We start from the raw sequence: 23,209 nt of genomic DNA, 5'->3' as shown, positions 1-23,209 counted from the left end.
TAACTTTAATTGTAGAAATAGGTGGGCATGGTGTTTTAAAAAGCAATAATATAAGACAATGTCAAAATTGACAGCACATAGTAAAGCCACTATTTCACATGATTAAAACATTTAAGTTAAAGTCAAATTCAATTGGAAACGGAATCCTTTTCGAATCTCACAATCCGAAGCTGACGGATTGAGTAATCTGAACCAATCATTTCAAATCTTACAACCCACCTTAGTCGATCTTACTAGCTCACCTCACAAAAATCAAGGGTCAGAATATCTCTCTCCCTCTCTTAAACAGTCTAGATTACGTAGTCCGTCAGCCCTGAACTACTAACTTTGTAGAGAATCCGAATTCATTCAATTGTATTTTATTAACGTTAATGATGTTACTATATATTTGACATCTCCTTTAAAAGACATCCTTATCATTTTTTTAGTTTAAGCCCAGCTTTGCTCATCCCAATCCAGCTTTAAGGAATCCAATACTTGGGTTGAATAATTTAAATGAGCATCCAAATTACACTCCTAATTAAGAAGTGGGTCTGTATAAATAGTAGAGATTCAACGACTCTCTTATCTAAATATTGCATTGCCACAGAAGAACACCAAATTGCAGGCCAAAATTGCTGGCATCCTATCATTGGAAGAGACATCTCATCAAACATGGCATCCTATCATTGGAAGAGACATCTCATCAAACATCAACACACAGTATAAATTCAGAATCAAAGAGAGATTAAACATTAATTTATCCTCCCATTTTTTTAATTAGCGGTAAACAAAACACAACATTTCCTTGAAGTCTTTAGATGCGCGTAATATATTAATCCCCACAATATTATAATTATATTTCTAAATAATTGAAAAAAATATCATTTTCGTCAATTACTTTAGAATTTTTGTTCAAATGAGTCACATGTCGCGTATTAGGGATTGAATCAAAGAGTAATTATGAAAGTACCAGATGTAAAAATTGTAGCAATAGTCCATTAACTTTAACGTCCTTTAATTTTAATCTAATTGGAGCAATGATCCTTAAATTTTAACGTCAATGTAGTACTAGTTCTTCCAACGTGACTTATTTTAATAGAAGTTATGACGAAATTGGTGAAAATGACCATAACTACATGATTTGATGAATTAAATGACCAATGATCACATATTTTTTAGGTTAATATTGAAAGACTGTTACCCTGAATTTTTTCAGTTCCTTAGTAATCCTCACCCAAATAAAATAATAATTAACTAGCATACGGCCTCATACAAAGTGTGCGAAATTTTTTTATTTTTGCTTTTGAAGCAGAATGAGAGAAGAAGAGAGAGAGAGAATGTGGGAGTGGGAGTGAGCTCTAATTTTTTATTTTTTATTGTTTTTTAGTTTTTTAGTTTTTATTTAGAGATATATTAAGACTTATTTGGATGTGCTTTTGAAATGACTGAAAGCTCTTTTGGTGAAAATATTTTTGAAACCAATCGTTAATAAAAATGTAAGAAAATCCTGGAAAAGCACTTAAAGTTCTTCCTAGAAGAAGCACATAACTGGTGTTTCTTGCAGAAAGCACTTCAAGACTTCAAGTGCTTTTGAAAGTCAAAAATATTTTCTTTAAAAGCGTTTTCAGTCATTTTAAAAGTATATCCAAATGAACCCTTAGAATCACATGTATGTAAGGTTTTTTTTTTAATAAAAAACAACAAAATTTTCATGTGTGAATTGCGTTTTTGTCCATATCTTGTATTCGTGTTCAGTTTTAATTAAAGAATTAAACAGGTAATTTTATATAATTTTAATTAACAATTAGTGTTTTATTATTAATATGTAATTTAGATTAAATAAAAAAATTAATGAAAATAGTTTGAAAACTTTGAGTTTTAACTATAAAAATAAAATAAAAGATAAAATGAATAGTATTAAGATTGATTTTTAATATAAAAATATAATTTTTTTGTTAAGATGAACGGTCCGGAAACTTTTCCTTAAAAGTTCCCTAAATAAAAACCAAATATTTGAAATGCCAAATTTACAAAGGAAGCAAAACGAGGATCAGGAGAGCTTCTCTCTAATCAAAGTCCGTCGTTCTTCTGGAATTTCACTGGCAAAAAAGCCCCCGCGTTGCGGCGTTGAAACGGCGTCGGATATCAATTTGGGGGTCTGCTGGTGATGGGCGATGAGAAGTCGTCGTCTTCGATCGTAATGGCGAGCAGAGACAGGGAACCGCGAGATCGTGAGCTTCTCATTCCGGTGGCGGACTCCGGCGACGAAGATGCATCGTCGAAACCCTCCTCGTCTTCCTCCTCCTCCCACCACACCGGCCGCGAGGTGAGTCTCGATTTCTGTTTCAAATTTCATTGCTTTGTGTGTTGTGTTGTGTTTGGTTGCTGAGAAAATGGTGGAAAATTCGTGGAAGGGGCTGTAATTTTTTGCATAGGTTGCGAATTGAAGTTAGTGTATTTGTGTTAATTGGGATTTATGGGTTGATTTTTGCGATTAAGTTTCTAATTTTGTGTTTGACTTACTGTTTACCGAGGCTAATGGAGGAGCAAACTCAGATTCGGGTCTTGTTTTGTTTTTCAAATTTTCATCAGTTCATTTGGACTTGCAATGTGCTAACATGGATTTTCGGTATTAATTTATGTTCACGGTTTGAAATTTGGGTGTGAGTGTAGCTCTATTTCGCTGCTCGAGCTTCCGAGTAATGTGATAAGAAGATCAAACAATTGATTCGCGTATATATAGGCATTTCGACAAGAAATCTGGTGACATCGTTGCGTTTTACTTTTAGTCAGTTTAAGGGTGTTGCTGCTGCATTATACTACTGATACGCACATAAAAATTTGTCTCGTAAGTCAGCAGTAATTTATCAAGAAACGGTTACAGTGTGTCAAAGTTTGTTACTTTTTGGTGGCCTAAGTTGGGGCATAAGTTTTATGATGCTTCGAGCGTTTGTGCTCCTTTTTCTTAATCTTCATAACTGTCATTCTGATCTCTTTTTGTCTCTGTGCAGACGTTTTCCAAAGTTGTTAGAAGTTGGGCATCAAAAAAGTTCATGACAGGATGGTGGGCATTTCTTTCTTCAGGCTCCTTTTTCGTTCAAATCATGTTCATATGCAATACTATTTTCTGTTTGATACTGTGTGTGTAAACCATCAATTCTATGTTGTGGGGAGGGTCAAATATCTTTAAAGTTGGTGGATTTCTGATTATTCTTAAGATTTAGAGTTGAAAGATGGAATGCTTTAGTAGTGATAGGAACTTAAACTTAGATTGTTGGCATGTATTTATAATCTGTTTTTCTATCTTTCTGAGTAGAAGTATATTACAAGTTAGCTAAGACAGAGAACTAGCTTCTTGCCAGATGAATTCAAGAAATGTACAACTTAGCTTATTACAAGTTTTAGACTGAGCCCATTTCATATAATTACGCTAATGTCATATGTTTGTGGATTTTTTTTTTTTTGATGCATCCATTATGTAGTAGCTAATGATATCAAAGCTTTGTTCTCTTTCTTGCTTTTTGCTCATATATATATATATATCATATTAGCTGCTCACACTTTGCTCTTTTGCAGTGTGATCCTATTTCCAATAGCGATCACTTTCTATATCACGTGGTGGTTTATTCACTTTGTGGATGGTTTCTTCTCTCCAATCTATGCTCAACTTGGAATCGACATTTTTGGTATGTAGTGTTCTGAAATGCATCCTTAAACCCATTATTTTGATTGGTACATTCTAACTTGCATTAGTTATGGTCTGGGCTTTGACGTTGCTGAGCTTGTGCTAAGTATCTAGTCCATTTTTTCTCTTTATCTAATCATAGAGACAATAATTTTGGTGCGATAATTCAACTTCAGTAAAGATACCGCCCATTTATTATGTAATGACTTGTTTACAGTCAAAACATACGCTTTCAGTGATTCATTTTTGTTTTGGTCTTACAATGTATAACTGACCTTTCAACTTCATATACATGTTAGGTCTTGGATTTGTAACTTCTATTACATTCATATTTCTCGTTGGGGTGTTCATGTCATCATGGTTGGGTGCATCTGTCCTCGGCCTTGGAGAGTGGTTTATCAAAAGAATGCCGTTTGTTCGTCATATCTATAATGCCTCCAAGCAGATTAGTTCTGCTATATCCCCAGGTGAGCTCTATAGAAATTTCAGTTCCCTTGGTTGGAATGAATGAATTAGATGGGCCAATCTCTAATCCTTAGCTCTTTATAATTTTTAGATCAAAATACACAAGCTTTCAAGGAAGTGGCCATAATAAGGCATCCACGTATTGGTGAATATGCATTTGGGTTCATCACTTCATCCGTTGTCCTTCAGGTATGCTAGTAACTTTTTATTGTGAAAAACGAGGACACAGCAGATGAAATGATGCTGTGCAGCTTGTGCTTTTAAATATAATTGGTTTTTCAGACTGTAGTAATGGTGACTTTATTTCTCCTTGTCCCCAAAATTATTTTGCAGAGCTATTCTGGAGATGAAGAGTTGTGCTGTGTTTATGTTCCCACGAACCATCTTTACATTGGTGATGTGTTCCTAGTCAACACCAAGGATGTTATCAGACCAAATTTATCTGTACGGGAGGGAATTGGTGAGTAAGCTTTTGTATTCTACTTCAACTAGAAATAGAACGGCAGGGATGAATGGACTTGAGCCCTTAGCTTGAATTTTCCTACCACGTACCAAACCTGAAAATGAAAGATTAAACTAGAGAACTTTTATCTTCATGGAGTTGTATTTATCATGATGCGGTATCTTATCAGTTTATCCTTTGAATGCAGAAATTGTTGTGTCTGGAGGCATGTCAATGCCCCAGATCCTGTCAACGCTCGATCCACGGATCATGCCAGTTGAAGCTGAGGGAAGGCGTTAGATGTAGCTAACTTGCTCTTTAATTTGATTACCTTATTTGGTTCTGCAATGTCATCAGACTGGCCATGCAATCAACGTGCTGCTTATGCAGGATTTAGGATTAGATTATCGAGTGTCAGATTCTGGTGACATTTGTAACATCGGTTTTTAGCGGTCAAATTCGTAACATCGTTGTGATGTTAGAATGTAGAATTTCTAGTGTTTGCTTGAAATATAGCTAGATGGATGAAGTGATAATACAGGCGTATTATAGCTTTGTTTTGATGTTGAGTTTTCATATTTTGTCGTAGAAACGCTTTCTGTATTATAGCCTTGTTTTGATTTTGAGTTTTCATATTTTGTCATAGAAACGCTTTCTGGAAAAGGAAGCACTAAAGTGCTTATCTAGAAAGCATATTTTGTTCCTTTTCCACAAACACACTTCTAACAAAAGCAGCTAAAGTGCTTCCTACATAAGCGGTCACAATCTCAGTCTGTAAGACCAACTCCAACCCATGAAGTAAGTCTCAAATTTTCCCTTCTATTCTCCCATTTCATTCCAACCCTTATTCTAAAATGGAGTTAAGTGTTAGAACTAAAAAAAGAGCCAAATTTCGACCAAGATTTAGGCCAAAGTTAGTGGGCTGCCCCACTTGTGCGAGTTGGAAACCAGCAATTAGAGATCACTTCCCCAACTGACGCGTCATACTCTCCCAACTCTTTAGCGCCTGCAAGGTGGCGACCCCATCCATGTGGGTTGTGTTGGCCACTTGTCGGCAATAAAGTTTGGCCCAACGGCTTCTTTTGTGATCAACATCTCACATTCAAATGATCGTTCCAACGGTCTACATTTAATTTAGTTAATGTTTTTGTTTTATATTCATTCTTTAATAATTTGGGGCTAAAAATTTAGGTTTTAAGGGTTGGAGCAAAAAAGTTGTTTCTGGAATAAAACATAAATTTTTAGGGCTCAAAATTTTAGGTTTTAACCAAAATTTAGAGATGGTCTAAGGTAAGCGCATCACCTCCTCCAATAAAATAGAGATGAGGTTTGTTTTCTAAAATTATTCTTTTAAAAAACTCGAGCCAAAATGGGCCCATTTAAAAGGTATATCCTTCACTATAATGGGCCGGCCTTATGTGGATCAGTTGTTGTTGTAGCCCAACTTCAACGCCATTGTGAGAGGCGCACTCTATAACTATACACTCAATTGTACTGTATAATTAACCCCATTCCGAAGGCCCTAAAACCCGAAACGCAAAACCCTAGCCCCGAAAGCCTTTATAAATCTGCGAATTCTTCCGCTCTAAAACACCAAGAATCTACACTCGGCGGCTTAGGGTTTCGAGCTCCTCAGGAATTAGGGTTTTTAAACTTCTTTCGTCGCCATTTTTCTCTCTCTGTTTTCGCTTTTTCAAGTTTCGATTTCAAATTTTGGGGCAATGACGATTCATTGATATAAGGTCTCGTTCGTCGTAACGGCCGTTAAGGCCTTGCCGACCATCCTGCTATATCACCACCCATATTCTGAGTCTCTTTTAATCTAATTTCCCAAAATTCAAAAGCTGTTTGTTCTTGATTTGTTTCGAATTAGGGTTCTATCGTACTTAATCGCTTTTAGCTAAGCATAAGTTCTGTATTTTTTGGGTTTTTTTTTTGTCAGCCGATGATTAAATTAAATATTTAGACAAGCATATGTCTGAATTACACTATGTGGAACAAACTAATCTTCTCTATGAGGCTGATAATAATTTTTTCCAAACTTTAGGAACATTAAATTTTTACCCTTTTTATTTTTATTTTTTGAATTTTTCTGGGTTTGGATTTCTGAAGATACCCACCAAATTGTTTCGCAAAAAAATGAACATGATTTAGGATTTGAGCTCAGCTGCCAATGACGATAGTACGGTTTTCGTGTAATCTATGATAATCTGTGATTACATAAACACCTACTGCCTTCCTTCTGAGGCTGATCTCTTTTCTTAAAATAGTAACATGCTTTTTATGAATTTAGCGTAGATTATCTTATCGATTATAAGTAATAGGGTCGTGTGATGATTTGACGCATAGTTCAACTGAATCTCTGTGATTAAGCAATTTTCATGTCTTTCGCTCCTATCTGACGACCCTTCTGTTTCTTTCTCTAATTTTGTGTTGTAAACTTGGTTTTTTGTGTCCAAATTGTGCTTTTTACTGCCAATCAAAAGTTTCCCTTTTGTTTTTGCATTGTTTGCCGAATGTGGTAGATAATGCAGATGTTCTGTGATGAATTACGTTCGGGATTGCTGCAGCGGGTTTTGGGCGGTGCATGATCTTGTTGAATTATTGATTTTGCACCGTTCAGGAATAACTTTTTAGAAGAAAAATGTCTTTAACGTTAAAAATAAATAGTACTAAGAATGTATCGTTAAAATTTTCATTTTATAAAACCCCCTACAATATATACCTTGATTTGTTATTTTGTTTGTCAACTATCTCATACTACCTACGGCAACACGGATTCGTCATACGACGAATCTGACTGGACTGTGATGATTTGTATTTTGGTCTCTCGTCGTAATGGCCTCATTGGCCTTGCCGACCACTGTGATATTGCATCAGTTGTCCGAGTCCATAAATTCTCTAAGCATATGCCGCTTCAACAGCAATCTTCTCTATATCTAGTGTTCGTTTATAATTTTATGTAAGTGTTATTTGTGGTCTCGGCTTGTTGGATTATTTTCTCGCAGGTGATGGTATGGATAATCGGTGAACCGTTGTTGAATTAGTCTCATGATGATCGAGGCTCTCCGGCCGTGTGAAATCACTTGTTGAGCTCCCCCATATGAATCACTCGTCAGTTTTTAGCTGGTTATGCTATTGTTCTAAGGCTTGGAGCATAGGTGTTGTTGGTTCAAAGTGCTCACGAATGTATGCTTAGGCCTCCAAGCTCGGACTATACTGACTATCTCAGTACAAATTATTTCAGTCGGATAGTATAAATAGCCACCAAATAGTATTGACTAAATTAGTGTGGTGTTTAATGCAATATCGGACTAATGACTGTATTATTTATATTGTGTTAATATACTGAATAAGAGGAATTCAAAGTATTATTACTTTTTTAAGATAAAAATGGATGATTAATGGAAAAAAGGGAAAAAATATTTTACACTTGAATAAAATTCACAACCACCAAATGGATCAAATTAAAAAGTATTATTACTTTTCTAAGGCTTGTAGCATAGATGGTGTTTGGTCAAAGTGCTCAATAATGTATGCTTATTGTATTACCCATTAAACATTATGATTCAGATTGTAGGCATGTTAATTGTTGTCCTTCATTGCTCATTGTAATTTATTGTTAATAAAGTTGGCTTTTTCTTTAAAGTGGCATGTCTTGTATATATGGATTTAATGCAAGAACGGAATGTTAATTGTCGACGCTATCTCTCTCCATCTGGGTTTGAAAACCTCCTTACATGGTTACAAATGAATGGATTTCTTATGAAACCAAAAAAAAAAAAAAAGAAAAAAAAAACGCAAGAGTATGAATCACCTTTTTAATAAATTATACTATAGATGCACCGATTATGTGACAATTTATCTTCTCAATAATATAGAGATAAACTACATATATTATTGATGGAATCTTGTATCGTATTATGAAAGCTTTTACCTTCGAAGTTAATAGTCAGTTGTAACGAGTTTCAAACTAAACTCATCTATTGTATATTTTGGAGTGGTGAATGCGTTTACAAGTGTTAATCTAACCCAAAAATCTTCAACCAAAATCAGGCGTCAATCAGTACCCGCCACCGTGACAACGTCGCTATCGCGCGCGCCAAACGTAACGCAGCTACACTACTAACCCGTCAAAATTCACATGGGCAACGCGGGTAACGGGAAGAGTGAGAAACTGCCGACACCCAACCTAAATCCAAACCCTTGCTATATCTAAGCCAACATTCCTCTGACTCCTTCCACTCCAACTCCGTCTGTCTCTCACTCTCTCTGACTGGCCAACAAAAAAAAATGATGATTCTGCAGTATTGTCTCAGTGCTCTGCTTTTCTCTGTGTGCTCACTCCAATTCACGAAAACGCCACTCTAGAGAGAGAGAGAGAGAGAGAGAGAGAGAGGATAACACACCGACTGTCCGAAGTTTCTGAACCACCAAAGGCACGTACTTTTCTGTTCAATTTATGCTCTTTCATCTTCCTTCTAATTCTGCCATGTTCTGTGTTTTGCCACCAACGCAGTTGATTTCCGAGCAATCTCGCCAAAACCCAGATCAATTTTCCTAAAAAAGTTCGAAATTTCCATCTGGGTCTAATCGAATTCAGTTTCTGAGCTTAAAGATTCAATTTTTTCTGTTTAATTTGATCAGTTTGCTGTTTGTCTTCTTTCCAATTCTGGTAATTTTTCTCTGTTTCATTCAAAACCCAAATCCAATTTCCAAAAGACCTTCAAACTGTCCATCCGGGTCTAATCAAATTCAGCATTTTTTTTTTAATACCAAAATCTCTGTTCCCGAGCTCACAGACTGAAATTTTCTCTTCCATTTGCTCAGCTGCTCTTCATCCTCTTTCCAATTTTGGCATTTTTTCCTCTGTTCTCATTTAATCAATTCACAAAATCCAACTCAAATTTCCAAAAAGCTTCAAAATCCCCGACTGGGTCTGATCAGTTTCATCATCTTTCACCAATTCTGGGATTTTCCTCTGTTTAATCAAAATCCAAGCAATCCCCACAAAACCCAAATCAAATTAACCAAAATAGCTTCAAAATTTCCAACTGCGTTCTAAGCAAAACTAGTATCTTCACACATTAAATACTGCACCCCTACAGTAATTATGATGCACGCGAAATCCGACTCAGACATGACAAGCCTATCCCCATCATCACCCAGATCACCCAAGCGCCCGCTGTACTACGTTCAAAGCCCCTCCAGGGACTCCAACGATGGTGATAAATTCTCCACAATGCAAGCCAGCAGCCCCATGGAATCCCCCTCGCACCCCTCCTACAGCCGCCACTCCCGGGCCTCCTCCGCCAGCCGGGTCTCGGGTACTTTTCGGTCCTCCAATTCCGGCCAGAAGGGGGGCCGGAAGCGCAACGAGAAGGGGTGGCCAGAGTGCAATGTGATCGAGGAGGAAGGCGACTACGGAGGGCTTTATGGGAACAAAGGAGTTTCCAGGAGATGCCAGATTTGTGTTGCTCTGTTCGGATTTGTTGTGATTTTCTCTGTTTTTTGCTTGATTCTTTGGGGGGCTAGCAGGCCGTACAGAGCAAGGGTTGATGTTAAGGTACGTTGGTTAATTAAAGTTCGGCAAATTTGAATTTTGGCTTTTCTAATTCTTTATTGTTTGGGGGGTTTGGTGATGCATTTTGGATTATTTTATTGATTTTTGAGTAAAGTAATCTTTTGCGAATGTGTGATTAGTTTTCTAATCCTAATTTAGTAAACTCTCTTCGTTAGGTAATTTTTCCCGTGATATATTATCTCGTGTCTATCTTTTTCATACATGATAAGAGATTAGAGAGAGATGAAAGATGAGATATATATATATATATATTCAATGGAAAATACGATTGGTTTACAGAGCCAAAGATTTTATTAGAAAATGATTTCCGGACAATCCTTTTTGTCTTTGTGTACACCGCTGTTTATTTATGTTTCTTGATTTATTTAATTCAATGACTAAAATCAAAGACGAATGGGCATGAGAAGAAAAATGACGTATATAAATCACTTTCTTTTTTATTTTATTTTTTTTGCTGATTTTACTTTCTATTGGTAACTATTTATGTTTCAAATGACCTTTAACTGAAGTGTTTTCAAAACCCTTTTCCTACAGAGCTTGGTTGTGCATAACTTTTATTTCGGTGAAGGATCGGACATGACTGGCGTGCCTACAAAGATGCTGACAATGAACTGTTCAGTGAGGATGACTGTGTACAACCCCGCTACCTTCTTCGGTATCCATGTCAGCGCCACGCCGGTTAAACTAATGTATTCAGAGATTGCAGTTGCAACTGGTCAGGTAAGAATTCATACATTCAGGGTGTGATTTGAGAAGCTGCTCTACTTTCTTCACCTTGTGCTTATTGGTAGCAAATTCAATGCAGTTGAAGAAATACTATCAACCGAGAAAGAGCTACCGGACTGTGACCGTGAACCTCCAAGGGATCAAGGTTCCTTTATACGGGGCTGGGGCAAGCTTAGCGGTAGCTGATAACAACGGAGGAGTTCCCATGATGCTGGTGTTTGAAGTCCGGTCGCGAGGGAATGTGGTGGGGAAGCTGGTGAGATCAAAGCACCGAAGGCATATATCTTGCACCATGGAAGTCGGCTCTCATAATACCAAACCCATCAAGTTAACAACGAGTTCATGTACTTATAAATGAGTACCGAAGGCGAATCTCTCCATCTTGCTGGCGGAGTTTTTTCATGGAACGAGCACATTTTTATTACAGTTATCGTGGTTATCGTTGTGTGATGGTGTGAAGTGTTATTGTATGCCTTCTTCCTAGTTAATAAGCTTCATCTTGTCATGCAACATTTCGCAAATTTCTGCAGAGTGATTATACTAGTTGGATCGACGATATCCATCTTACATGACAGTAGTTTTTGTTTCCAAGTTACTCGTTTATGTATGTTGAAAGTAAAGCTAGAGTGAGCAGATTTTGAAATGAGAATAAGTTACTTAAATCGAGCGTCGCTTTGCAATGTACAATGTCAATAACTATGAAGAACTAGGGCCTTCCAAAAATTTGCCCGTATGCATGTTTCCTTAGAACAGAGATGTTACATAAGGTCGAAGGCAAAAAATGAAACAATTTCAAATAAAGCGCCAGAAGAAACTTCATATGGTTACTAATTCAATGATACACCTTCCTTTAGCTGAGACGCTGGAATGCTCTCCTGACCTTCCTTTACCTGAGACGCTGGAATGCTCTCCTGACCTTCCTTTTGCTGAGACGCTGGAACACTCTCCGGCTTATCAGCAGCACAGCCAGTCTCAAGAACCGTGGGACCGATCCTTTTTGGTGGCCAATACCGAAACAGGGATCTTCCTAAAATATTCTTGGTTGGCAATGGACCCCTAAACATTTTCACAACTTGAACGATCAATCAACAGGAGGAGGAACTAAAAGATAAAAAGTAAATCGAAGTTCTTGAAACTAAACATATCTCGCAATTCTGCACTTGGGTTTTAGAAACATTACCATACGTGTGAGTCGTAGCTGTTGTTTCGATTGTCACCCATCACGAAAACTGAGTTCTCGGGCACACGCTGTGCAACATAAACACGAAGAAAAAGATGCAAAGTTAACTCTCTAGGTAACATTCTTCTAGAAAAGATCTAAAACGTGGAAACCACCACATCCCCTCAAATAAATAAATAAAAGAACGTAAATGTCATAACATAATTCTTACAATAGGGGTCATATCATAAGCAGGTGGTTCAAGGATGAATTTTTCATCTCTCTCCACTCCATTAACTATGAGCTTCCCATTGCGTACCTGCAATCAGTCATCGTTTTTTGTAGTTAGGTTCCTAAAATTCAGATATTGATAGATACAAGACAACTTTCTTGACAGACATATAGAAACCGTCGCTGTATTAGTATAAATCTATGAACTTTCAAAGCAAACCAGAATTAAATTTTAATATCTAGATTGTCATATTACTCGTTCTAAACAAAACTTATTGAGATTTCACGTCTCACAGTAGACATGGCAAGGTATATTGGTCCGATCAACCTCTTGGTTGACATCGGGATATAATTAAGTGTAGCAAGAATTATGAAACAAAAAAGTAACGTCACGAAATTTATGACATGCAAAAGTGCTAGTCTCACCTCTACAGTATCACCTTCCTTGGCAACAACTCGTTTAATGAAGACATCATAGTCAGTATATCCTACTTGTTGAAGGACTGGTGGACTTTTAAAGATAACTACATCATTGGCACATGGCTTTCTGAAATAATATGAAACCTGACAATGTTAAGAGGAAGAGTCCGTCAGGTAAATATTCGACAACTTATCATTAAATGTCAAACAAAATAACATCACAAACTATAGACAAAGCAACTCTCATAAGACTTTACCCAGATCAGTGGTCATACAAGCGCACACAAATCTGATCAATTGAGTTTGAAATTATGAGAAATCTCTCACTATGTATAAAATGCATTTCCACTATCTCCTCAATTGTCTACCACTCATTCTAATTTTGTGCCCCGAAAGATTTTTTTCTTGCGAAGCCTCGTCCCCCGAAAGTTCAATCTTCATCTGTCATCCCCTTCTTCATCATCCTTCTCTGTAACCTCAACCTCTCAACCATTGCATTTCAAGAAAATGGTAACTCCATTCCCCCCCCCCCCCCCGCGGGTAATACAAGACCGATGCGTAAACTGGTCATTCGAATTCAATGGCTCCATCCAAATTCTAATTTCCGAAATCCGAATTATAATCACTAATTAACTTCAAACATAAGCTTCATCTAAAAATGTAGCTAAGCAGCAATGTTGCCATTACAATTACGACTTCTAAAGCGAAATCAATACGTTTCAAACCTCAGCAAACAGAAACCATACAGCATAAGCAATATAATCACCAGAAAAAATAAATAAAAATCTGACCTTTTCTGCTACAATTCGATCTCCCACATCCAAGGTCGGATACATTGACAACGAAGGAATGAACCTCGGCTCAGCTACGAAACTCCGAAACGCAAGCGACACTGCAATCGCCGCAAAAACCGTCTTCGCATCGTCGGTAGTGATACTGAACCATTCCGGAAAAGGCCCACTCTTTTTCTCCACCTGCTCATCATCCCCTCCGTCATCACCACCGCCTCCTCCGCCACCATCGCCACCCCCACTGCCCAAAACCGGCTTCGTTTCATCGCCGGTGTCTTTCAGAGCATTGCAAGAAAGTTTTCTGAGCTGGGTTTTACAATTAGGGAGCTTAAATCGTAGAAAGTTCTGGGCTTTGAAGTGGGTTTTCGGAATTGAGTGGAGACTGAGGACAGTGAAATTAGGGGTTTGGATTGGGGTGGAGAAGTGGGTAGGGTTGAAGTTAGGGTTTTGGAGGGAAGGTGATGGAGGGAAGACATGTAGAGAGAGCATCTCTCTTTGGTTCAAGCTAAGATATGCGTTCAATTCAGTCTCCGCAAATTTTGTAGCTTTTGGGTAACTTCTCTCTCTTGTTTGGAATTTTATCTGTTTCGGGTGGAAAATTTTGATCCAGCTACCTGTGCATGATTGGCTCTTGTCTTGTTTGTGGGTCCTACTGGGGTGTAAAACAGTAAAACAAGTGTTGACCCCAATCCAGCACCCATTTTTACTTCTAACATTTTTTTTAATTTTCCACCGTCGGATCGGATGAATTAAAGAAAATCAATTAACAAAAATTAGCAAATGATATGTAAGAAGTAAAAATTGATGTGTGGATAGCACACCCCTTAGTTTAACTTATCATTTTTTACTTTCTGCACACTTTTATATACAATCACAAATTAAATGAATAAATTAAAGCCAAATCAAGAGACCTAACTTAATAGCAAACGAAAAAACACACTGCTCTAACCAATTGGGGTAAGTTTGGACATGTTGTCTTTTCTTTTGTTACGTGGGTCGATTGGTTTTGTAGTATCTTTTGTTCAGTAAGGCTCTAGGTTGCATTTGGACATCCAGATGTAGATTTTTTAGCCTTGAATTATGAACACATATAGTATATGTTACACAATTCATGTAGCAAATTACACAATTTCAGAACACTTTAACTTGCACAATTGATCAGCAACACCAAAAGGATCAAAAGAATCATCACCACTTTTGAATTCAAGAGTCAGAACCAAGGAATCCTTCTGCTCGCTGATCACCGTGACCGCCCTTGTTTCCTCGTTTACATATTTACACCACCGGACGTGTATTTACAAAATGCCTGAACATCCCAACTCGACACTGAAACTGCCTCCTCATATAAACAGTGGCTGCTGCACTCTAAACGTAGACGATGTAGCATGCTAAGACACATGGTTTTAGCAGCATTGTGCTGCATACTTTCAGCTGAAAACCCAAATCCTCTTGAAATCATATGACCTCGTATACTGGCAGCAGATCTGCCGGTGTCAGAAACTACTACTCTAGGTATCTGTAAAACATTAGGATAAGAGTACTTAAGTCATCTCCAAGCTCTGCTCAGGTACCTTGTCCCTCCTACTTTCTACTCCGAATCATTTGAGACTCTCATGGCTTCGATCACTAAACCTATTGAGCGCCACGCTTCAGCCACAAGCTGGATAGTTCTCTTCTGAGGAAGAACACCCTTCTCTTCCATTATATGGAGTAAGTCTTCGGCTTTCCACGGTTGCTTAGCTTCTCCATATCCCCATATAAGAGTCTCAAAAAATTTCAAATTCAGGGGATTCGCACTTCGCACATTTTCAGCAGTGCACCACCCGTTTATGATGGTTGTGAAGATTACAACATTCGGGTGCATGCCATACTTTTCCCATGGATGTCATAAGTGATTTGTCCTTCCCAGGCTCACCGGCACACACATAAGCTTTTGCAAGAATGCTGAATGCATGGATGTTGGGTTCTCTGTCAGATTTTATCATGTCATTGAAGACCTCCTGGCATTTTTGATTTTTCCATGAGTCCTTCTGAGCTCCATCCATCCATTATGGTGCTAAATGTTATTACATCCAGTTTCATCCCAAATTCTTCCATCGACATTAGTACCTGTGAAGTTAAGCTCTTTGTGTAAGTAAATTTTTTGTGAGAAATTTGAGGAACTAAGTGCTAAAGCATTGAAGGTAAAAACTCACCTCGTCAACTCCATCAGTGTCAGTAATGTCCAGAAATCCTTTGATAAGAGAGTTAAAAACAACAAGATTTGGCTGCATCCCGAGATCCTTCATTCTGTATACAAACCTCTAGGCATCTGTCATGCTACCTTCTTTACATTAGCCATTTACAATGATGCCACAAGTTCGCTTGTTGGGGTGCACTTTGTTGTTCTGCGTCACGAACATCAGCCTTTCAGCCATATATGTCTCTCCACTCTTGGAGTAAGCCCTTGTCAACGTGTTGTAAGTGGCTACATCGGGTTGAATACCAGATGCAACCATCTTATACACCACATTCCAGGCTTGATTCATTTTCCCCTCGCTACACAGGATCTAACAATAATTTTATACGTCCTGTCATTTTGTTTTGTATTCTCATCCTGCAACATAAGCTGTAGCAGTTTTAAAGATTCTTCAGGTTTACCAGCAATTCCATATCCTTTGATAAGAGTGTTAAAAATGCTGGTTGTGGGCTTACATCCACTCTTCTCCATTTTCTGAAAGATTTTCATGGCATCGTTGATATTTCCAGATTCAGAGGAAGCATTGACCATGGCATTAAAAAGTAATGAATCGGGCTTCGTACCATTCTCTCCACTAGAGAGGAGCGAGGGAATAGACTTGAAACGCCTCTGGCCTGTCAAAGCAGCTACTAGAGTTGTGTAGGTTATAAGAGTTGGCCTGTGTCCTTCTTCCGCTAAACTCTTGAAAACGGAATGGGCCTCATGAGGCTTCCTTTTTTTCAATCAAAACATTCATCAGTTTCGTTCTTGAACGCACTACTTGACAACTGCTCTTGCCCAAACACCCTAGGCAGCGGGATTGGATTCCTGAATCTACCGGAGTTGATCCCTTCTTGCGCAAATGTGGCTCCTAAGTAGTCACAACGATCAGAATTAGGCCATTTACCATGCTTAACCACACACACGTATAAACTACGCCTATGTACAAAGGTTAATGAAAGAGCAACGCATTGTCAGTCTAATTAGTACAAGTAATGCAGATTAAGGAAGATACAGAATGCACATTGATCATTGAACCGTAAAATTATGTACGCTGCATACCGCGAGTACAGATGATTTGTTGCCCAAATGGAATTGTTACCTCTTGGCGTCTACCCATGAGCTGAGCCCCTAACAGCACCAAACTCTCCCAATTCTTTTCTCCACTCCTTCCTCAATTTCACATGTAACTTTCTTGATTAAATTCAGATTTTGACTTCCAGTGCATACCTGCAATGGACAAATTTGAGGCATGTACATTCAGTATATCAGAAATTTATCAAGTCTTAAATTCGAAATCTCAATTTCTCCGTAATAGATTTTAGCTCGGTTGGTTAACAGCATTCGTCTCTGAACAACCCAAGGTCCCCTCTTCAATTCCCTGCTTTCCCAATATCGCTCGTATCAAAAGAAAACATAAAAATGAGGGAAAAGAATCTCGCCCAAATTAGAAAACATCCCAACCCACATCTTTCAAATCAAATCTTCATGCAATCAAATGGGTTTGTGGAAACCATCACAGTTATCATAACCAATGCTTAAAAACACACTTAAAGAGTACAACTTGGGCATTTTACACAGCAGTTAAGTTCAGTAAACTTCAAAGCTACAAAATTTAGACCAAAATTACATGCTTAAAAATCCAATTAACTTAATGAATTAAGCTGCCTGGGTGGTAAGGATATCTACCTATTGAGCTGACAGTGGTAGAGGTTGGAGAAAGAGGTGGAGCCGACAGTGGCAGATGTTGAAATGTTTCTAGGTGCAATATATCTTCAAAATTCAAAACAAAAGAGGCTGATGATGAATGTTACAGTGATCTGTAGTCCAGGAACTCAGATATGTGATGATGAGGATGAGCCTGATGATGACGATGCATACCGCCTTGTTCGTGCCTCACCATAGAGCCGATCCAGGTGTGGATCAATCTCTAGACAGATGACAGATGCTTTTTTGTCTTCAAAATTTTTGCCTTTTTCTGTTTCTGTCATCTGTAGTAATTCTCATTCGATTACTGGGATGATTATCAGATGGCCCATCATAGAACTGAGCTGGATGTGGGTCAAAAACATAACCAGCACGATCCAAATCATGCATATTTTCCTTCAGAGGTTTGTCCCATACTAGATTAACCCCTGTTCTCTTTATTGTACCCGAAAAATCGGAATCCGCCACAAAAATAATATCAACTTTATCCCCGCCTTGCAAATTGAGCTTCAAGTTTGATATTTGTCCCTGCCAAAGGTAATAGGCCTCAGGTTCGCCACATGTTATCCGAGAATCCTCCCAATCTCCTCTACCTATGCAGGCTCGCAACTCAGTACGCTTGGTAGTATTTATAACAGTAATGGCAAGAGGAAGATGACAATCAAAACTACTGCCTGAACGATAAAAGCAGAACAGAGTCAGCCCTTCAAACTTACGACCATCACTCGGGGGAATATCGAAACCGACTTTATTGCCCTCATTGACAAACTCAAACCAATCAGGAACATGATTTCCATGAAGGAAAATGCCACCAAGTCCGCAAGAAGTCCATCCCTATATATACAATGCAACTGTCATACACAGATACATGTACATGTGCTTTTGAGTGTGTGAGCGTGTTACAGAAAGATAATTTAGAGAGAGAGAGAGAGACCTGTAGGATGTTCTTTCCAAAGTCAGCTGTGAGATTGGTGCACCATTGCATATCAATCATTGTCATGGAGTTTAAGGACTTATCCAAGCCTGGAACCTCAGTGAGTTTGGGTGAATCACTTACTTTCAGTTCTCTCATATTTGACATTTCCGAAAAATCTGTCACTGTTTCCAATGCTGGGCAACCAAACGCATACAGAAATTTCAAATTTGTTGGTAAATCAGTTACTGTATGAAGATTTCTGCAATCATTTAACCTCAATGTTTCAAGCTTTGAAAGACCGCTGATGCTCGGTAGGGTACAAAAATCATTCTCTTGAAGATCCAAATATTGTAAAGAAATTAGACTCCCAAAATCCTTAGGGAGTGCATCATCAGTTAAATTGCAGCATGACAGTTCTAATTCTCTTAAAGAGTTTAAGCCATATAACGAATGGGGCACATGAACATCCCGTAGAGATAAAGAAGTGAGGTTCTTCAATCTTACTATTGAAGGTGGTACTTGTCTTATGGCTGTATCCTCTGCTTCAAATATTCTCAATGATACCATCTCCCCTAAGCAGTCAGGCAGTTCTTTGAATCTCCAACAGCCAGTGAGCCGAAGAGTCTCAACAGATTTTGACTTGTAGAATTCCCCTGGAAGTGAACAAAGCATTTCGCATTCATTCAGGTTTACCAAAGACAGTCTTTCAAGATGACCAATGGAGGGGTGAATCTCATACAAACTCACACAACCTTCCAATATCAATTCTTCAAGATTTGGGAGTTGTGAAAAGTCTGGTGATTTTTTTAGGTAATCAGAAAAACTGAGATCAATGCTTTTCAATTTCTGAAGCGACTGTTGCATAAAAACAAAGACAAATTGAAATTAATATCCAAAAGAAAGATCTCATAAAAAAAAAAAAAAATAATAATAATAATAATAAATAATTGATTATACCTTGGAACCCTCCCAAACTTGTAGCAGTTGGCTAAACTGCATGTCTAAAACAACTAGTCTTGGTTGATTAAGAAAGTCATCTGGTATGGACTTTAAAGGGAATCCATGCCAGCACAACCATATTAACCCTTTGGGAAGATGTTTGTACTTTCCATTGAGCTGCACGTTGTTGAGCTGAAGCAATCTCAGTTTCTTCATATTGGCAAATGCTTCTGTACTGAAACTGGACTTGTTAGAGCTTTGTACCGAAAGATGAGGGAAATCTAGAGCAAGCCCTTCAACGTCTTCAGTTCCCTGTCAACAACACGTTATACTGGGTAAGAAAAGGATTATTTGCATATATTTTACGTAATTTTGCTAATTGAGCTTCTTAATGCAAATACATATATTTACACATAAATGTTGTTTAATGTACATAGACATTCGTGGTATAATGTGTAATGCTTTTCTTGTACGGTGCATAAATCCAAAGTTTTATTGGAAGTGAACTTACAGATTTATTTGTCAATACTTCGGTTACCACTTGGGGATTCCACAATCTACTACATTTTTCAGGGTGACCAGGGAATTCTTCATAAATGATTACCCTGCCCATTTCTTGAAGCAAATCGTGCATCATCAAATTGTTTTCTTCAACAGTTACAAGCGACCGTTCACGGAGGATGCTTATACCTATTGTTGCAGAAAAGCCACATCCATCTAATATTTTTGCGACATAGTCCTTGTCCATTCCAACAAAGTAACAAGATATATCAAGAAATATAGCCTTCTGTTGAACATCTAGCCCACGAAAGCTTATTCTGAGTTTTTCTAGAATTTCTTCCTCAGGTATCGTCTTCAGTTTCTCCAATTGGTTTTTCCACTCAGCTTGGCCTCTGTCAATTAGTAAAGAGCCTAAGACTTGTAGTGCTAGTGGCAAACCTCCACAATAAGAAACTACCTTCTTTGACAGTTCATAATATCCTTCATCTGGACAACGATTCTCAAAAGCATGCCAACTAAAGAGCTCAAGAGCTTCCTTTTCATTCATTTTTTGAGCTGGATATATCTTATCCACTTTTAGTAGCTTTAGTAAGTGTTCATCCCTTGTTGTAATGATAACTCTACTTCCCGGACCAAACCAATCACGACTCCCAGCAATTGCATTTAGTTGGTCAAACTTATCTACATTGTCAATAATGACAAGTACCCTTCTACGTTGGAGATGATGTTTTATAACAGTGATCCCTGCATCAACGTTACTAATAATCTGAGGCTTGGCAAGTTGTAAGATGTCAGAAACAAATTTTCCTTGCAAATAGACCAGACCATGTTGGCTTGTAATGTCACGAACGTCGGCTGCCTGGCCACATGTAATTCGTTCGTGCTGGGGAGCCATTCCCAGATATTTTCATCAATAATTCTCCTAATAAGCTTTGCTTCATGCCTGGAACACACAATTCGTAAGGAGATACAAATGGCAGTGCAGCCTTGCAGTGACTTACTATTTGCAAGACTTAACCAATCAGAAGAAAATATATATTGTTGATAAAAAAACGTAGATGAAATGCGTGGTTACCCGTTGTCAGTGTTTTTAAGGTCCAGACCAGACAAGTTTGCAGCTTGAGTAAGAGCCTCTCTCCATTGCTTTACCCTTTCTTTCTTGGCTTCCCGTTTTCTGTCATCTTTTTCTTCACGGATGTCATCTTCGTGCTTCCGAAATATTGGGGCTAAACTACCTTCCTGCTTCCTGATGTCTGAAGCTTCAACATGATAGAATATCGGCAAAACATGTCGCCCCAGCATGGATTTGCACTCCATGATCTTCACCAGTTCGTTGAGACACCAACTTGAATCCGCATACCTCTTTGAGAACACAATGATACAGATCCATGGCTCTTCGATTGCCCGGAACAGTTGCTCTTTTATTTCTTCCCCTCTTTGTAGATCATCCTCATCGATATAAGCCCGGTATCCCCTGTCTTTCAAAGCCGCGTGGAGGTGGCCCGTGAAGCCATTGCGCGTGTCTACGCCGCTGAAGCTCAAGAACACATCGTAATTCCAAAGTTTGGACTTGGAGGAGGATGAAGAGGAGGCTCCGTGGGCCCTCATTGCGGTGTCCACCGTTATGGCACTGGCAGTGGTTCAGATCACGACTGAAAAAATGGCAGCATTTGTGTTTGTAACGACTGAGTTCCGGCCGGTATGGGGGAAGAGGAAAGAAACTGAGAAACTGAGTGAGTGTTTTTTTTGGTCAAAGGAAAGAAACTGAGTCAGGAAACTACGGCCGCCATAGATCCATTATATTATAATACAAAATAACAGTGACGCCCTCGTTCACGAGTCCGGATACTGATCGGATCTGAGAATCTATAAATCGTGTATATCATTGTATATTTTATTATTAGAAATTATTTTAAATATTTTTATTTAAAAATAAATATAAATAATATTTGATAAAAATTAACCGTATGATTTACAATAAACGAATACAATTTATGAATTTCTAAAATCCTCACCAAAATAATCTAAAGAATATTCTGTTGGCTCATTAACAGCCTCCAATCGAATCGTTACCACTTGGCGTCTACCCATGAGCTGAGGCCCTGACAGGCTGACAGCAACAAACTCTCCCAATTCTTTTCTCCACTGCTTCCTTAATTGCATTAGTACCACAATATTATAGCTAATTTTATTTGAATCTAAACGATATTATCTAAAACTATATTAATAAAATTTTCTTTATTAATCAAAAGAAAATAAAAAGATATTTTTATCTTTCACTATAAAACAAAATCATGAGCAGTAAAGTAAATTCATACAAACTAAATTTTACAGTTTTTTTTTTAAAACCTCACCCAAGAGTGATCCTAAGTCCTAACATCCTTTAATTTAAAAAAAAAAAATATATATATATATATATAAAAAAAAACCTTCTCTCTCTAATCCACATTCCTTTTTCCTCCCTCTCTCCTTCACATTTTAAAATTAAAATAAAAAGCATTTTCACACACGAAAGTGTGGGGCATATGCTAGTCTATACTAAGAAAACAAGTAGGTTTAGTCTCACAATAGGCTAACAATAACATAGCTCAAACTCGTCTTTGATCAAAACTTATGTTTGTTTTTAAATGGGAGGGAGGGAGGGAACGTGAGAATGAGAGCGGGAATAGAGGTTTTTGTTTTTTATTTTTTAATATAAAAAAATCACTTGTAGTTCAAGCATCATAAAAAACAACAAAATTTGATTTTATGAAATTACATTATCTCTCATTATTTTTTTTATGTGATAGATTACTAAATAGTATTTTTACCTTCTTTTAATTGACAAAAAAATTTATGTTAATAGCTAGTTTGGATTATAGTTTATTTTATTTAGTGGTTGAAAATTACAAGGACCACAATATTATCCTCCTTTTGTGTTTTTTTCTTTCTCTTTTTGGACCATTTTTTTTTCTTTATTTTGTACCACTTGAGTTCAAACCTATGTGGTCATTTCTCCTTGTCTATTATCCAAGATTTCCTTATGCAAGATTTTTCCACAATAAAATCAACAAAATAGAAAAAAGGGCTTAACAAAATATCAATCAAAATCAACACTATAACCAAAGAGAAAAGGCGGAAAAGAACACCATAACCAAAGAGAAAAAGCAAAAAAAAACAAGACTTGGTTGCTGAATTTTTAGCATCTATTCCTGCTTACACCCAATCTTGGGTGTCAAAACTTGGACACATGTCCACATGGGATTGGGTGTAAGCAAAAGTGGTTGCTGAAATGTTCGGCAGCCAAGTTAATTCCGACGGAAAATATCAAACTTTACATATCCGAGCTTGATTCTACCTTTTTCAGTGTCCTTTAAATATTAAATATGAATTAGAATAGAATATTCACCTTGTCACACCGTGTTCATTTTTTTTCTTAAAGTACTTTAGAATATCACTGTTTC

The 23,209-nt window shown here is 37.7% G+C and overlaps 4 protein-coding genes, 4 non-coding genes and 1 pseudogene across 10 annotated transcripts; 6 read left to right on the top strand and 3 right to left on the bottom strand.

Annotated features, from left to right (window-relative positions):
- The first annotated feature begins 1,986 nt into the window (after window positions 1–1,986).
- LOC137746871 (protein LIKE COV 1) lies at window positions 1,987–5,200 on the top strand. Of its 2 annotated transcripts, XM_068486889.2 has the most exons (7): window positions 1,987–2,308; window positions 2,994–3,046; window positions 3,559–3,668; window positions 3,967–4,134; window positions 4,224–4,321; window positions 4,466–4,592; window positions 4,783–5,200. In XM_068486889.2, exons 1-7 carry the CDS (start codon window positions 2,150–2,152, stop codon window positions 4,872–4,874), a joined length of 807 nt encoding a protein of 268 aa, XP_068342990.1. In that variant the 5' UTR covers window positions 1,987–2,149; the 3' UTR covers window positions 4,875–5,200. The 2 variants fall into 2 exon arrangements, with proteins under 2 accessions (XP_068342990.1, XP_088546125.1); XM_088689999.1 differs by lacking the exon at window positions 2,994–3,046 and having other exon boundaries at window positions 1,990–2,308.
- A 1,090-nt stretch (window positions 5,201–6,290) lies between these two features.
- Window positions 6,291–6,388, top strand: LOC137749112 (small nucleolar RNA Z43). Its single transcript, XR_011070181.1, has one exon. It is a non-coding gene; the product is annotated as a small nucleolar RNA Z43 (small nucleolar RNA).
- A 354-nt stretch (window positions 6,389–6,742) lies between these two features.
- LOC137749114 (small nucleolar RNA U83) lies at window positions 6,743–6,824 on the top strand. Its single transcript, XR_011070183.2, has one exon. It is a non-coding gene; the product is annotated as a small nucleolar RNA U83 (small nucleolar RNA).
- A 71-nt stretch (window positions 6,825–6,895) lies between these two features.
- LOC137749109 (small nucleolar RNA snR60/Z15/Z230/Z193/J17) lies at window positions 6,896–6,984 on the top strand. Its single transcript, XR_011070179.2, has one exon. It is a non-coding gene; the product is annotated as a small nucleolar RNA snR60/Z15/Z230/Z193/J17 (small nucleolar RNA).
- Window positions 6,985–7,376: 392 nt separating this feature from the next.
- Window positions 7,377–7,466, top strand: LOC137749113 (small nucleolar RNA Z43). Its single transcript, XR_011070182.2, has one exon. It is a non-coding gene; the product is annotated as a small nucleolar RNA Z43 (small nucleolar RNA).
- A 1,079-nt stretch (window positions 7,467–8,545) lies between these two features.
- On the top strand, window positions 8,546–11,550 carry LOC137746870 (uncharacterized). The gene is made up of 3 exons (XM_068486887.2): window positions 8,546–10,140; window positions 10,693–10,878; window positions 10,964–11,550. The coding sequence occupies exons 1-3, from the start codon at window positions 9,688–9,690 to the stop codon at window positions 11,240–11,242; spliced, it is 918 nt and encodes a 305-aa protein (XP_068342988.2). The 5' UTR covers window positions 8,546–9,687; the 3' UTR covers window positions 11,243–11,550.
- On the bottom strand, window positions 11,520–14,050 carry LOC137746869 (chloroplast processing peptidase). The gene is made up of 5 exons (XM_068486886.2): window positions 13,486–14,050; window positions 12,701–12,838; window positions 12,276–12,362; window positions 12,065–12,132; window positions 11,520–11,940 (listed from the first exon to the last, which is right to left on the bottom strand). The coding sequence occupies exons 1-5, from the start codon at window positions 13,972–13,974 to the stop codon at window positions 11,712–11,714; spliced, it is 1,011 nt and encodes a 336-aa protein (XP_068342987.2). The 5' UTR covers window positions 13,975–14,050; the 3' UTR covers window positions 11,520–11,711.
- A 473-nt stretch (window positions 14,051–14,523) lies between these two features.
- LOC137746868 (pentatricopeptide repeat-containing protein At5g25630-like) lies at window positions 14,524–16,823 on the bottom strand (annotated as a pseudogene). Its single transcript, XR_015959614.1, has 3 exons — window positions 16,766–16,823; window positions 15,681–16,574; window positions 14,524–15,594 (listed from the first exon to the last, which is right to left on the bottom strand). The product of XR_015959614.1 is annotated as a pentatricopeptide repeat-containing protein At5g25630-like (transcript).
- On the bottom strand, window positions 14,524–21,555 carry LOC137746866 (TMV resistance protein N). Its single transcript, XM_068486885.2, is given in 9 exon segments — window positions 14,524–15,594; window positions 15,681–16,574; window positions 16,766–16,933; window positions 17,393–18,244; window positions 18,345–19,181; window positions 19,284–19,577; window positions 19,777–20,625; window positions 20,628–20,709; window positions 20,842–21,555. Coding segments are annotated over 6 exon segments (3,177 nt in total). The 5' UTR covers window positions 21,375–21,555; the 3' UTR covers window positions 14,524–15,594; window positions 15,681–16,574; window positions 16,766–16,933; window positions 17,393–17,662.
- Between the last annotated feature and the right edge of the window lie 1,654 nt (window positions 21,556–23,209).

This window comes from Pyrus communis, chromosome 2 (assembly GCF_041283825.1).
Source record: "Pyrus communis isolate YQ-2024b chromosome 2, ASM4128382v1, whole genome shotgun sequence".
NCBI lineage: Eukaryota > Viridiplantae > Streptophyta > Magnoliopsida > Rosales > Rosaceae > Pyrus > Pyrus communis.
Note: the sequence above shows the minus strand (reverse complement) of the source record. Positions and strands in the feature narration are given on the sequence as shown.

Bases quoted from the DNA above. Each gene is read 5' to 3' on its own strand.
- LOC137746871 (XM_068486889.2), top strand. From the start codon at position 2,150: ATGGGCGATGAGAAGTCGTCGTCTTCGATCGTAATGGCGAGCAGAGAC. The intron at 2,309-2,993 runs GTGAGTCTCGAT...GTCTCTGTGCAG, and splicing joins CCCACCACACCGGCCGCGAG to ACGTTTTCCAAAGTTGTTAG. The intron at 3,669-3,966 runs GTATGTAGTGTT...TATACATGTTAG, and splicing joins ACTTGGAATCGACATTTTTG to GTCTTGGATTTGTAACTTCT.
- LOC137746870 (XM_068486887.2), top strand. From the start codon at position 9,688: ATGATGCACGCGAAATCCGACTCAGACATGACAAGCCTATCCCCATCA. The intron at 10,141-10,692 runs GTACGTTGGTTA...CTTTTCCTACAG, and splicing joins GAGCAAGGGTTGATGTTAAG to AGCTTGGTTGTGCATAACTT. The intron at 10,879-10,963 runs GTAAGAATTCAT...AATTCAATGCAG, and splicing joins TTGCAGTTGCAACTGGTCAG to TTGAAGAAATACTATCAACC.
- LOC137746869 (XM_068486886.2), bottom strand. From the start codon at position 13,974: ATGCTCTCTCTACATGTCTTCCCTCCATCACCTTCCCTCCAAAACCCT. The intron at 12,839-13,485 runs GTCAGATTTTTA...TAACATTGTCAG, and splicing joins ATCGAATTGTAGCAGAAAAG to GTTTCATATTATTTCAGAAA. The intron at 11,941-12,064 runs GTAATGTTTCTA...GAAAATGTTTAG, and splicing joins AGCTACGACTCACACGTATG to GGGTCCATTGCCAACCAAGA.